At 44.1% G+C, this 14,420-nt stretch overlaps 1 protein-coding gene across 4 annotated transcripts in view; it reads right to left on the bottom strand.

The window, feature by feature from the left end:
- The window catches only part of NHS (NHS actin remodeling regulator), a 344,627-nt gene that overhangs the window by 43,778 nt on the left and 286,429 nt on the right, over positions 1-14,420 (bottom strand). For all 4 annotated transcript variants that reach the window (XM_074323429.1, XM_074323430.1, XM_019755449.2 and 1 more), the window contains exon 2: positions 2,884-3,036. In XM_074323429.1, coding sequence (XP_074179530.1) covers positions 2,884-3,036 — 153 coding nt within the window. The remainder of the gene's footprint in view (positions 1-2,883; positions 3,037-14,420) is intronic.

Genomic DNA, 14,420 nt, shown 5'->3' with positions numbered 1-14,420 from the left:
ATGTATAATATATCTTTTTATATCCATCTAGTAATCTCTCTCTCCCTGTCTTACAAACAAGCAATGGCATCACTTAAAGCCATTATTGGCTCTGAGCATAAAGAATTGCTAAGAAACAAGGGAAAAAAGAGGAATCAGATTCTCCAGAACTTGAAATCCATTAAGGTCTCCTTCCTCTGGGGAGCCTTCCCTGAAGCTCCATGGCATGATTACTGCCTTTCCTCTGCGCCCCCATATCACTATGTTGAAATTACCCGGTTACTCATTGTCTCCCTCACCAAACCAGAAATCCCTTGTGGGTAGGGACCATACATTACTGTTGTCTCAATCCCAAGTTTAGCACAATGCCTGGCCCTCAATACACTTTGTTGAGGGGTTTGCTTGCTATTGAGCAGATCTTGAAGACAGCCAATTTCTAGGTTCTGATCTCAGTCCCCCAGCTTCCTCCTTATAGCCTCATCTCCAAAAGGAGCACAGAGCGGCTGCCATCGCAGCCTTGCTTGTCTGTGCTTTATTATCCACTCCCTTCTGGTGGAAGCCAGGACAGTCCAGCTGACCAAATAGAGAACCTACAGGGAAGCTCACTGCGGCACGTGCTGTGCATGGCTGTGGTCTGATGGGTCAGTATTAGTCCTGGCCACCAGATGGCAGAAGTGCTATTCTGATGGAAGCACTGCTAAGCTAGTGTGTTTCTTGGACAAGGTTAAAAAAAAAAGTCACTTTCTAATTTTAATTCTACACTGCATGTTTTTAATTCTATGATGCCTATAATTCCTGTTTATGGCTCTCTGCAGTGCTATTAAAACTACTACACCCAAGATTTGCTATTGAGACAAGCACAAAGCTAGCCAGTCTGTGGAGGTAAGATGCAGCTCCTGGGTCTTCCTTCTAAACCCCAGGAGGCCCCATATCCCTCTCTCAGCCCCCAGGAGGAAGTGTGGAGAAAATTGATATTGGCACTTGCTATTCTTCAGTTCTGCCATTAAGTCCAAACCTGACAACACAGTGAAATGTGATAGCTTACGAGCAGCTTAATGTTATCTGGTTGAATCTGGAAAATCTAATCAAGGATGACTTATGCATAATAATAAAGGGATAAAAATAATTATGGCTAAAGGGCTAAAGGGTTACTCAAGCTCTCTAATGATGGGATCAGGGAAAGTATTTAGTTAAAATGATCAGATTCCTCTGTCGTCATTCTGTGCCCTCAGTGCTAACCCGTTTTCTGTAGAATTCGATTCAGTTGCACAAACATTCATTGAAGACCTATTATATGTCAGGTTCATGCTAAGGGCTTAGAATAAAAAAAATTAATAAGAGATCCTTGCCCTTGAGTTGCTCATGGATGAATGGCGGAAGACAGGCCCATAAGTGTTTAGTTATGACAATAAGTGGCGTGATAGGAGGAGGCACGGGATATGGGAAGGGTGCCTGAGCCAGGTGCAAAGGAATGGCGAGTGTTAAGGAAGATTTCCAGAAGGTGGCTTGCACTAAAAATTTGGTAAAGAAGACCTTTTTAGCTACCTATATCATCGAAGTGAATAATAAGAATGCCAGAGATACTTCTAGAGGATACCGATTGTCACTCTTCATTATAAGTGTCATAGTATCTGCTACTAATAAGCAAGGGGAATTTTTAGGGATATTAGTAGGTTAACTCTTTCATTAAAGGGGAAAAAGACTAGGGATAGGGGAAAACGGAGAAGTCATACACTTGTGGAAAAAAATAAACTGAAAAAAACATTTGTCGTTTTATTTCCCCATCTTGATAGCAACATTAAAATAGTCTACTTGAATTGTAATACATTTGCAAAATACCATTCCTTAAAGGAGCATAGAGGTGTATTTGGAACAAAGACATCGAATGTATAGACACCATCTTCTCCACAGCAAACATCTAAAGGCCATAAAAGCTGGCAGGCCAACTTCTGATACCCAATTCAAGGGGCTCCGAAAGGCTGATGCCAGTTTTTAATCTGCTTGTCCTAATTAGAATAGTGTTAAGGCACCGAAAATAACAGGGCTGTTACCTCCTACCTTGACTGCTACGGGCCTATCTCTGGCTTTCTCAGGACTGTAAGAGAAGTCGGAAGGGTGATTTCCCTAGGACTCAGTGTATGGTGAGGAGGAAAAGAGCTCTGGCTGGGGGTCTGGAGGCCTGGCGCTGGGTCTTGCCACTGTACCTAACCTGCTGTGTGTGACCCTGAGCAAGTTTCAGGCCTCCACGTGTTCTGCAGGAGCAGAAGAGCCCCAGTGGGGAGGTTCTGGTTGTTGGATGACTAGGGGGGAGCACAGGACAGTCCCAAGGTGCCTCAGGTCCCACAAATAGCCCACCAGAATTTCTTGTAAGGGAAAAGTCGAGAATCTATTTCTGAATCAAACCTAATTCCCATTTAATTATAATCACAGGTTGTTTATTTTACTTTATTTTTTGCTCATGTTTAATATACTCTGAATGTCCCAGTTTTTATGGTGTGTCCTCTTGGCCCACGACTCCTTTATTTCCCCATTTTTGCTCAGAATGGCTTCTGATTGTCCTTACTTAATGCAAACCTACTTTGGACAGACACAAACATCTGAATGCTTCTTTATGCCTTCTAGTGTTGTTGGGCCTAGGTATTTCTTTGCATATTGTAAATATTATTATTATACGTAATTTTCCTTTTAAATTCTCATTATCATAGTTAGACCATAATGCTACATTTAATTATGTGCATAGTAGGTTATAGGACCCATGAATTTCATTCAGGGTAGAAAAGGGAGTGTTTCAATGTACTTGCTATAACAGAGGGACATGTTGGGACTGATGGGACAGACAACCCCTGGATAGGACAAGCTCCGAGTTCTGTCCCCGAAAAGCCCCCCAAGCCCGGGATCAGTCACCTCTGCGCAAGGCTTGCAGGCTCTGCCGGGCGTGGCGGTGCAGCTCCTCCACACATGGCGGCCTCGTGGCCGGGAGGAAGATGTTTCTCTGCTGGTGCCACGGTGCGCGGTAGTACACACTCAACTTACTCTCGATGTCCAGGTTGGAGACGGCTGCAAGACATAGGGAAACAGGGCATTTACACACCAGCAGCTTTAAATTGTGCATTTGGCAGACGCTGGGGTGGGGAGGGGGACAGGGTGGAGTCTGGGTGGAGTGGAAGTCCCGACCGCTGCATTCACACTGGGAACTCACTGAAGGCTGGAGAAAGGTTTGACGTGTACTACACAGGGAGTGTCAGGACAACCTGTGCCCTCAACCATCTCTCTTCCTGTGACCAGATAACTTCCTCTCCACACCTTCACTTCACACTCTCTCTGACGCAGTCGCTCTTCACCCTGGACAAGCCCCCAGCCAGCCCTGCTAGGGGGTGGGGTGCGCATGGGGGACCTGCCTTCCCAGGAAGCAGAGAAAAGCCTCAGGGATGAGTGTAAAAGGTGGCCTCAGCTCCGCTCTTCTGTCTGCAGGGCCTCAGAACTATCGTGCAGCACACCTGCTCATGATGCCCACCAGCACTCTGCCCCTCACTTGCCCTGCTTTCTGTCCCCTGAGACCCCTGGCCCCCAACCCTCACTACTGAACTTTATCCTCCTGTCCACCTGCCAACTCCATCGACTGCCATGTTTCAAAGCATTGCTCAGCTTCCCTAGTTTCACCAAGGGGAGAACACAAGCATTAAAGTTTCCATTACACTGGCAATGGGTGTTAAGGGAGAAAAACCACAGACAGTGCTGGTGAGGAGAAGAGCATGGTCCTTGCAACTCATCCAAGAGGTCAAGGAAGGAGATCTCCTTCCCCAAAACACAGCATTTGACTCACTGTGTCTTCTGCATGGACTGAGCCCAGGATGGAGCTCACTCATGAGTTGAAGGTAAACTCTTATGGAAGGGGCTGTTCCTAAGCAGGATTCTGGTTAGGAAATTACTGCACAGAGGAACTCCTGAGCACCTGAGCAGCTTGCCAGCCTTGGGAATGGTGCGCGCGGGCTCAGTCTGCCTTACCCTCCAGACCCGCTGTCCAGACCAGACCCCCATCCTGGGCTCACCCTCCTCCTCCCAGTCTCATTGCCTCTCTTTGCTCCTTTTCATCTTTCTCCGAGTGGATGATTTGGGGGCGTTCTGCCCAACTCTTTATTTCTGTGCCCCAAACAGCCTTTTGGTTTCTGTCTGATCCTTTTCTTTCTGAGGTCCGGTCTACCATTTCACTTTGGGGAGCCTTACTTAGAATAAAATACTAGAGCAGAAAGGCAAGTTAAAAAGAAAAGAGGGTACTTTTGTAGAAGAGGAATAGAAGAAATAAAACTGAGAAAAATACAACCTTTTGATAATTAATCTGACCCTCCAATTACTGCATATATGGCAGTTACTTTTGGTTTTGCATTTGTTTTCTAATGTCTTCAGTAGTATGTTTTTCTGGAATAATGGAATAATGCATCATCCCCAGAAGGAGCACCAATAAAACAAAGATATATTTCCAAAGATGCTAAAGAGACATCACACGGACAGGATCAAAGCAGCAACACCATGCCTCTAAAACAGTGACATCCAAGAGAAATTTTTGTGATGATGAAATGCTCTACAGCTGTGCTGTCCAACATGGATGCCACTAGCCACAATGGCTATTAAGTACTTATTGCTTTTAATTTTTTTTACATTTAAACTAAATGTAAATAGCTGTAGGTGGCTATTGTATTGGACAATCATAACCATAAACAGCCTGTTATATTCTCTCACCTTCAGCAGCAGAGCAGATTACTCCCTTTGACCTAGATTTATCCTTCTTTGATTTTTTAATCTCCAAGAAGAATTCAAGCTCAAGAGTTAGAGATCCCAGGATTATCTTCCTCAGTCGGGGAGATTACTTTTAGGGGAGAGTTCTATGGGGTCAAAAATGAAGACAGCAACTTTTCTTTCTTTAGTTACTCTATAACCTCAACTCTTTCCTTGGAAACCATAGTGTTTGGTGAACCAGTCAGGAGTCACCAAGTGCTGGGGACAATAAAATCTAAGAGGAATTGCTAGGGGAGAAGCCAGCCTCTTCCTGTCTCAGATGAGGCGTGGGAGACCTTGGGGTAGAAAGGGCGGGCCCCATCTAGATCAGAGCTTTCTTTCTCTCATGTGTAAAGTAATGTGTAAAGTAGTGAGGAGTGCTGAAAATAGAGACTTTACTTAGCCGCCCTTGGAGGCATACTCTGGTTCAGTGACTGGGATTGACTAAAACGTCAGCCTTTCCCTAGATGCAGAAGTCAACTCCTACCCAACAGGGCAGAGGTTATTACTAAACCCAAGAGAGGTGGCTTGAATTCATGTGCTAGCACCAGCCGGGAGAAGGGACAGAACAGAAAGCTTGCCTGGTGGAAAGAAGACTCAAGAAGTTCAGTGGGCAGCACCTCCTCTCCTAGGCCCATCCCTTCAGGAAGACAGGAGCCAGGATTTGGAGCTGGGCCCAGGTAACTTGGGGGTAGACCAGAAGCCTCTTACAAACCCTCATTCCCTCAGCACGACTGACAAGAAGCTCAGAGTTTCACTTTTGATAGCTCCTCAGAAATCAGGTCAAGTGGCTGTGGCTCTTCAATCTTTGTGTGCAGAAGAGCTGAGCTCCTGCTGTTTATCTCAATGTTGATCTAAAGAAAAAACTCATCAGAAGTACTTGTCAAAAACACAGATTCCTGGGCTCCAACCTAGACTTCCTGAACCAAAACTTCCAATAGAGAGGCCTAGTAATTAATCTGTGTATTTGAAAAGTGCCCCAGATTTTTTTTTTATCATCGGGAAAGTCTGAGAAACAAAAAATGTTATCTGATGATACCTTGGGATCCTGCGGGAGAGAAGGGCGATGGGCTATTTAGGGGAAGGGAAGAGACTGCATAAAATGGAAACACCCATTCATGGGACGTTTTATAAATAGCTATTATGTCCCAGGCACGGTGCTGGGTGCTGGTATACAGCACAGAACAAAACACACAAGAATTTTTGCTTTTATGGAGCGTGCATTCTTTGGTTCTGCATGAAAAAGGTTTAGGTGTGATTCTACCTGGAAGCAATAGGTTGGGTGAAATGACCTCTGGCAGACTCCTCCGGTTTTAGTATATACGATTCCCTAGGGATGGTCTAAGACTTCTAGACTCTAAAGGCCATAAACTCCGAAAAGATTATAGTCTCCACTCCTCCATCTTCACCTTTCTGTAGTGGGTAATCCCAAATTAAAGAATAAATTAGTATATCATAAAATAAATGTAAGGAAATTTAGCAACATTCTCTTTCCTTATTATTAAATAGTAAATATCAGGTTATTTGAATAAAGCATTCCTGGTACCTCTGCGTTCCTGATGCCCTAAACACATTCTTACTGTGCCTACTGGGCAAGCCAGTGCTGAGTTTCTGGGCTGTTCAACTCTGTCTGCTGCAGAGGACTGTGGATTCTCAGATGCAAAGACTAACGCATGAGTTCAAGTGTGGACAGCCGAGTCATGGTTCCTGGGAAGAACCAGCTCTTACAGTGGCAGCCTTCAGGGCTAGGAAGCCTCACCTCTTCCCTGTCTTTTTCTTCATCTGCTGAGAAGCTGTAATGGATTTTTGCTGTGCATTAGCAGGTGAACATTTCACTCATCAGTTGCCACAATAGTGTTTATCTCTTAGACAGGGAAGGGAAGCAAAACTCTTTAATGCCTTTGCTTTCAGTTTTGTCCTTTAGTTACAGAGCATTAACTAGTATTATGTGTCCACCGGAGGCAGACAGGCAGGCACTAATGGAGCTCTTCCAGGGAAAACTATCCCATTTTCCTTCTTTAAAAAAAAATCTATTCTTTTTCCTAAGTAACAGTTCATTGAAAGTTGAATCCACTCATTCATAAGCTCGCTGCGCCATGGCCATTGAAAGGCTGTCCACATCTTCAGGTTCCCCCTGCCCCCTTTTCTTCCCTGTTTAATAATTTCACCATGGCTGAGCCATGCAAGACAGCAGGCTTAGTACTCCCAGTAATGTTTGTTCTCATACAAATGATACAAAGAGAAGAAAAACGTTTCTGCTCTGCTTATTTGGATATCCAAGTGTCCCTCTGTGGTAGGCAGAATTCTAGGGTAGCCCCCAAGATGCCTGCCCTCCCATGTATAGTCCTCTCCCCTTGAGTGAAGGTAGAACCTATGAATTATGTTGCATTACCTGGCAAAAGGGATTTTAAGATCCCTACTCAGTTGACTTTGAGTTAATCAAAAGGGAGAAAATTACCTGGGTATATCTGGCCTAATCAGGTGAGCCCTTAAAAAAAAGACATGGAGAAGCAGAAACACTCTCTTGTTGTCCTTGAATAACAAACTGCCACATTGTAGAGAAGGCCACTTGGCAAATAATGGTGGGTGCCCTCTGGGAACTGACAGTCTCAGTCCTACAACCTCAAGGAACTGAATTTTGGCAACAACCAATGAACTTGGAAGAGGTTCTCGGGCCTCAGATGAGAACTCAGTCCCAGCCAAAAGCTTGCTTGCAGCCTAGTGGGACCTGGAGCAGAGTAAGACCCAGTTAATCTCTGCCCAGAATCCCGACCCACAGCAATAGTGAGATCATAAATGGGTATTGTTTTAAGCTGCTAAATTTGTGGTCATTTTTTATGCGACAATAGAAAACTAATACACCTTTCCACTATTTTATCTACTTCTCTGGAGCCAGTCGCTTGTCTTACCTAGTACTTGTCTTCTCCTCCCTTTGTTACTGCTCCCCAAGGAAAGGGCAGGTAATGGCAGGGGTTACAATGGGAAATAGGGCTATGTGTCTCATTTTTATCCCCTACAGCAAGAAAAAGGTTATGTGGCTGTATCATTTCTCCTGTCCAAGACTGTAGGCTCTTGCAGAGAGCTTCAGCCATATGCCGTGCTCTAAGCCAATTGCATTATATTCATGACATTGTGACAGAACCCAAAGATTAAAGTATTGCTCCCATTTTACAGATAAGGAAACAGAAACTAAGAGAAAGTAAGTAAATTTCCAATGTCATACACCTGGCAAGTGGAAGATCTGGGATTAGAAATCATCTCTGTTTGGCTTCCAAGCTGCTGCTCTTTCCCAAACCAATATTGAAATAAGTTTGCCTAAACTAAGGCTGAGTGGGCTGTATGCCACATAAAAAGTATCTAGTGCTTCTCAAAATCAAAATAAAGGATTCACAACTTCTACTTGCTGTATCATCCATAGCATTAGGTGTAACCAAGAACTGAGTGAATCTTTCAGAAAATACCCAGCAGATTTGTCATATTATAGAAATACAAACAGTACCACAAACACCAAACTGCTAGAAGAAAATGCCATCATAGGAAATGTCTACAGGGCAGTGAAGTCTTTATAGACTGAACTTAGTTCATTCCTCCGTCAAACTCTGGGATAATGGAATTGTCTAGACCTTGATTCACAGCGATGCATGGAAAGGATGGATATGGTCACTGCATTCATCTGAAATGAACTGACTTGGAAGTTGAGGAAAACTAGTGGCCACCATTCTCTTGGAAAGGTCAGGCCCAATTCTAAGGGCAGGAGGAGGCTTGGGTTTAGGAACTGTTGGGAAAAGGTGAAAATCAGGGGGCAGATATAATCTTGCCCCAAGCCTCTCCAGCGCTCAGTGTCTCCCTGCCCTGCTGGGGTTGGTACTTGTTCAACACTGCCTTTCTTAGCCTCATGAGTCTCTCACTCCCTTAAAGCTTTATTACCCCTAGGAGGAGGACAAAATGCTTATTCTTTGGCTCTCTTCCTGGATAGCATCTACCTCAAGTCGCCACCCCTCCTGCTGGCTCTCTCTCTATGCTACTCCTTCTTCCTTCTCCCAGGCTCTCAAGACTTTAAAAGGGGGAAGGCGACAGCTGAAATTAAAGTTTGAATGCTACGTGTGGTAAAAATTTCAGAAAAATGTGCAAAGTGACTCAGAAATGGAATTTCTATCCCTTCAAGGGAGGGAAGGGATTTTTTGAAAATGTCCTTAGTGTGCTTACAGGCTTAACTACCCATATACACCTTGCTAGCATTTCTTTCTGTCCTTCTACCCATCACACAGCTTTCTTGCTAAGAACACATTTCTCCACAAACCATCCGGTCAGATGCCCTGAGAGCAGTGAGGAGTGTGTTAGCACATTAATCCAGAGGGTGCCAAAAAAATGTATACGCATTTTAAGAAAGGAAAAAAAACTGTATTAAAATTGCAATACTCAATATAAACCGATAACAAAAGATGAATACAAGTCATATGTATACATTTTTTTTGGCACCCCCGGTATATGAATGAGCATCTGAAATAGTCAGTGTCACAGATATGTCATTGGTTTGCTCCCTGGGTCCCGGCTATACGTACGCAAGTCCTCAGCAGTCATCAGCTTGGTAAGCAAAATGGAATCTGCTCAGGGTCTCTCTTGCTGCTGCCTGAGTTCTCCTATCTGTTAGGGAGATATGGAGGAGATTTCATCAAGTGAAACCATTCCTTCCTGCCTGCGCTTCCTTCCTTGGCAGCCAGCCCTGTGCCCACTCTCCTTGGCAACATGGAGGAGGGAGCAGGGTAGGGAGCACCAGGGCCCCGCCACCTGTGGAGCAGCCCAACGTCAGAGCCAGGTTCCCACAGTCTGTCCTTGCTGGGCTTCCTTTTCTGTAGACCCATAGTAATTCAGACTTGTCCCCGCTCTAAATAAAGCATCCAACATGGACCCCTCAGCATCGGAAAAATCTAGGCTCCCTGACAGTTCCAGTGTCCTAAAACATTCCAGCACCCACACACTACAACATATTTGTATATTTATTTATATACTAAAAAGATCTAGACTGATTTTTCCCATAGAAATATTTCCCCATCTTCTAAAACAAAATCATGCTTCACACCAGGAGTACCACTTAATTATTAGTTACTGTTATTACTTTTTGTTTTTTTGCTAATTTATTTTTTTCAGTTATAGTGGACATTCAATATTATTTCATATTAGTTTCAGGTGTATAGTATACCGTGTTTCCCCGAAAGTAAGACCTAACCGGAAAATAAGCCCTAGCATGATTTCCTCAGGATGACATCCCCTGAACATAAGCCCTAATGCGTCTTTTGGCACAAAAATTAATATAAGACCCGGTCTTATTTTCGGGGAAACACGGTAGTGTTTAGACATTGATATAATTTATGCAGTGATTCCCCCAACCCCTCAATTAATCTAGTACCCATCTGGCAGTATTTTAATGTCCAACATCCTATGGAAAGACCACTAGAAGCCTGAGTCCTACTTGCAGTTCTGTGCCCTTGAGCTTTTCACTGAACTTTCCCAGGACCCAATTTCCCCATTTTTACAAATAAGGGTTTGGACTTTCTGCTGAGTCCTGTCTTGTACCGTTTATGCCTCTGCTTTCTACCAGTCACCCAAATGAAGTGAGGTTGCATCATCCATCCAGAAGGATTCTGTAGTCAAGCAATGGCAGGATGCACTGGGGAAAAGACCCTGGGCTCTGGGAAGGAAAGCTGGGGATTCATCATAGCAGCCAGCAGTGGATCCAGAACAAGTTAGTGGACTCTTGGGGCCTCTGTACTCGCCTTTGGAAAGTGGGAATCCTAGAGTCTTCATAGAGCAGTTCTGAGGATCCAATGAAATGATAAAATCTTTGCCATGTCATTGCTTAGTAAATGTTGTTTCCTTTCCTGGACTGGGAACAAAAGAAGACCAAGGGGCCACGATTGGGGTCCAAGTTCCAAAGAGGAAAGTCTAAAGCTCTCCAAGTTTCTTTTTCCTTTATTTTCCTGTCTTCTTGGTGAGTGAAGTGTAAACAAAGATGAGGCCACTAGGGCAGGGGAGGGGTGTGTGTGTGTCTTACAACCTGGAAACTGGAAAGAAGGTTACCTACCACTGCGGAGCCTATGACCTCTCTGAAAGGTCAGATGTCCCAGTCTGTGATATAGGTTGACTTGGGCACCATTCAGTGTAATGACTTGGAGAGTCTAATTCTCTGAGTCACTGTAAGAGCTGCAGCAAGACACATCCTCCTTGGGAGCAGTTTATAATTTACTTGTTTATCTTCGGGTCATTCTACTGCCATGCTCTACACCACACACTTCCTCCAGAATGTAAGCATGTAACCATCTGTCACAGTTCAGCTATTGTTTTAAGAAAATTCCTTTAGGCATCTAGAAGAGTCATTGGATTCTACTGCTGGAAGGGACCTCGGAAATTATGGAGTTTTGTGTTTTTTCAAACCACAGGGCATGACCCATTAGTGAATTGTGAAATCCATTCAGCAGGTCAAGACTAGAATTTTTAAAATAATGAAATAGAAGAGAGTAGGAAAAACAAAACATAATGACTGCATGTAGTAAGCATTGTTTTGTGAAGCTATTGTTTGTGTCACGTGTGTGTACATGTGTTTGTGTGTGTATGCTGGGTTGTAATGTAAACATTTGTTTCTTGTTCTGGGTAGCAGTCAACAAACACATTGAAAGCTACTGTGTAGGCCACCCCTCTCATGTACTGATGAGAAAACTGAGGTTCAAAGATGCGACGCCAGATCACATAGCTGATTTTTGTGAGAGGTAAAAACAAAGCTCAGGTCTCCTGATCCATGGCAATCTCTTCCTCCTGTGCCAACGTTCAGCCTGGCTGCTGCACCCTTTATCTCTCTCAGTCGTGTTTTCCTACCTGTCAGATCTATCAGGTTGTCCTTCAAAAGGAAAAAAAATACACTTTCTCACCTGTTCTCTAAGAAACCAGCCATTTTGATTTTAGGACTCCAGAAGCATGTCAGCCCAGGGAGTAAGGAACACGTTCCCTAGGGATGCTGACTCAGCCAGTTAGCAAACCACACATGGAGTAGTACGAGTTTAAAGAATGAGATAGCCAGGTAAAAAGGTAGGGAGTAGATTGAAAAATATTAACTTAGTGATAGTCAACTGCTTTGCTCTACAAAAACTATCTTGATAGCTCAATCTAATAATTAGGTCGACCCCACACTTAGCCTTATCGGAAGGGCCGTGATGTTCTTAGACAGGGGTAAAGTCCTGGCTTTCCAGCAACTTGGACTGAACATGACTAGCCCGTCACCAAGTCATGACACATTTGATCCAGTTTTCAAGCCTTTCATGCCTGAGCTTAAATCAGAGTGGGAGGGATGCAAGCTTGGCTCAACCCTTGTTTCGTCAGCCCCCTCCCCCACCCCCACCCCTTAAAGAGACAGTGGCAGTTTTACACATTGGCAAACAGGTTAAAGTATAAAAAAAGATAACACTGATCAGAAAGAAGGTATTTGATCTTTTCGGAGAGCCAAATGGATAGTTAAGAAATACTTCCCAAGATTCAGAAAAGGGTGGATGTCACAAACCTGTTTTCATTATTTGCAAAGAACCAAGTGAGTGAGGTTGGTTACAGGGAAGACCAGGAGTGTCATTCTTTGATATTCTTGGTTCCTTGAAAGCCGGAAAATAGAGAGGAAAGAAGGCACTCCGCTTACAAAGATGAATATGTTCTAAAGTCCCCTCCCTCTTGCTCAAACTACAGATGTGATATCGTGCACACAGGCACCTTTGACATTCTAGGGAAGACAGTGGAGCTGGAGTGGGAGAGGCAGGTCAGAACCAGCCTGTGAAAATCACTTTTCTATTCAGAAGGCACTGCACACAGCCACTGGATGTCAGAGGAAAGGGTTCTGTTTCCACTATGGTACATGGAGCCTCTCTGGTCATCTTGGAGAGATGCCCTTGGCTTGGTTAAATTGTGAAGCAGTAAGTTAATTAGCACATGACACCTAATTATATATGCTAATAAATCTCTTCTCCTAGGTAGAGGTTGGTCTCTTACAATTGACTTAGATAGAGATCATCAGTGACAATGGAAATTTTTAAATACTTACAAAAGTCCCCATATACCACCTTCACTTCACTTACTTAGAATTATTACTTGCTAACTATTGTCTTCGTAGGTAGAGGAAAAGTGATGCTGTTTACGTATTGGGCCAACAATGCTATAAACACATGAGCCTGCAAGCCAAAAGGGATTCTTTTCTAAGGACCTTTCCACCCCCAAAGCCTAGCCATGTATAATGAGTTCTGTGCTCTCTATAAAAGACACAGCATGAGCTATATGAGTGAGGAATACTTAACACACAAGACATTGAATCTGGAGCCAGAAAAGATATGTTCTCTTGTGACTCCATTAGCCTGAGTCTGCAGCGATACCTAGGGGGGTCTGCTCTCCATGGACAATGGCTCTTTCCCACCCTACCTGCCCATGGAAGACAGGCTCAGAGAATGAAAAGAAGAGTTCAGGTTTCCCCAGGACAGGCAGTGAAACAAAGGTTCAAGTACGAATAGTTTATTTAGTTGGTAATGCTAGAAAGTTACCAGTAGGGAGTGTGGGGAAGTGAGAAAGGTAAGGGAAGGAAACCAATAAAGGGTGTGTTCATGAGCATGTTATTGCTGTGGGTAAATGAGGCTGGACTGACTGTATCGAGAGCCAGTGCAGAACACACAGCTCAGAGGCAAGGGAGTTGGGATATTTATCTATCACTTCAGTCATTGGTTGAGGGCTGACTAGGCACTGGGGCAATATTTCTCTGGTACTTCTAGAAAAGCAGGCTCCCTGACCAGAAAAAGCTCTCTGCAAAGAATGCAGGTCCTGGAAGATGTAAGTCCTGCTGCTATGCACTGAGGTGATAAGAGTGAGTGAATATGGGCACCCCAATAGTCCTGACGGTTTTAAGAACATGACCCTCACAGTACACAAGTAAGTGCATTTCAAATTTGGGATGTCTTGTTTGTGCAGCTGGCTGATTTGAAAAGTTCTTGAATGTTAAAATGGCTTAAAATAGATTTGTTGTCAAAATCTCCCAGTGTGGCAGTGAAGAACCCTGGTCAGACAGCTCTGGATCCTGGTTGGAACATTAGCTGGGAAGGCTGTGGCCTGGCGGCCTGGCTAAGGGGAGGCTGCCTTATACAGGAGCAAGGACCAGAAACCCTGGCTCTTCCCAGGGCCCTGTCTCCTGTAGGGCATTGAGCAGGTCACTGGAGCTCTTGAGGTCTATTTCCTCCTCTGTCAGAGATTCAGGCATGATAAGGTGTCCCAGGTTCATCCTGTACACTAGCTGCTCCAGACCGGGACTCAGCCCTTTCTCCAAGAATCCCTGGCTCGTCTCACAGGGAACAGGCTTTAGAGACCACATTCTGCATGCCAGGGGTATTCATTCTTGCTGGGTTGTCACTGACTCTAGGTTTCTTCAATAGACGGTGCTAGAAAATATGCACATTTCAGAAGGTGAAGGTAAAATCATGAACCCAAACTGCTATTTCCAATTTATTAGGTAGGTGCACAAGTAATTGCGGTTTAAAAGGTTATAAGTAAGTGCAAAAACAGTAATTACTTTTGCACCAACCTAGTAATTTAAATTCCTTGATTTTATACTAGATCTCTTTTCTCTTATGCTGAAAATCTTGATTCTTAATGAC

This window comes from Rhinolophus sinicus, chromosome X (genome assembly GCF_036562045.2).
Source record: "Rhinolophus sinicus isolate RSC01 chromosome X, ASM3656204v1, whole genome shotgun sequence".
NCBI lineage: Eukaryota > Metazoa > Chordata > Mammalia > Chiroptera > Rhinolophidae > Rhinolophus > Rhinolophus sinicus.
Note: the sequence above shows the minus strand (reverse complement) of the source record. Positions and strands in the feature narration are given on the sequence as shown.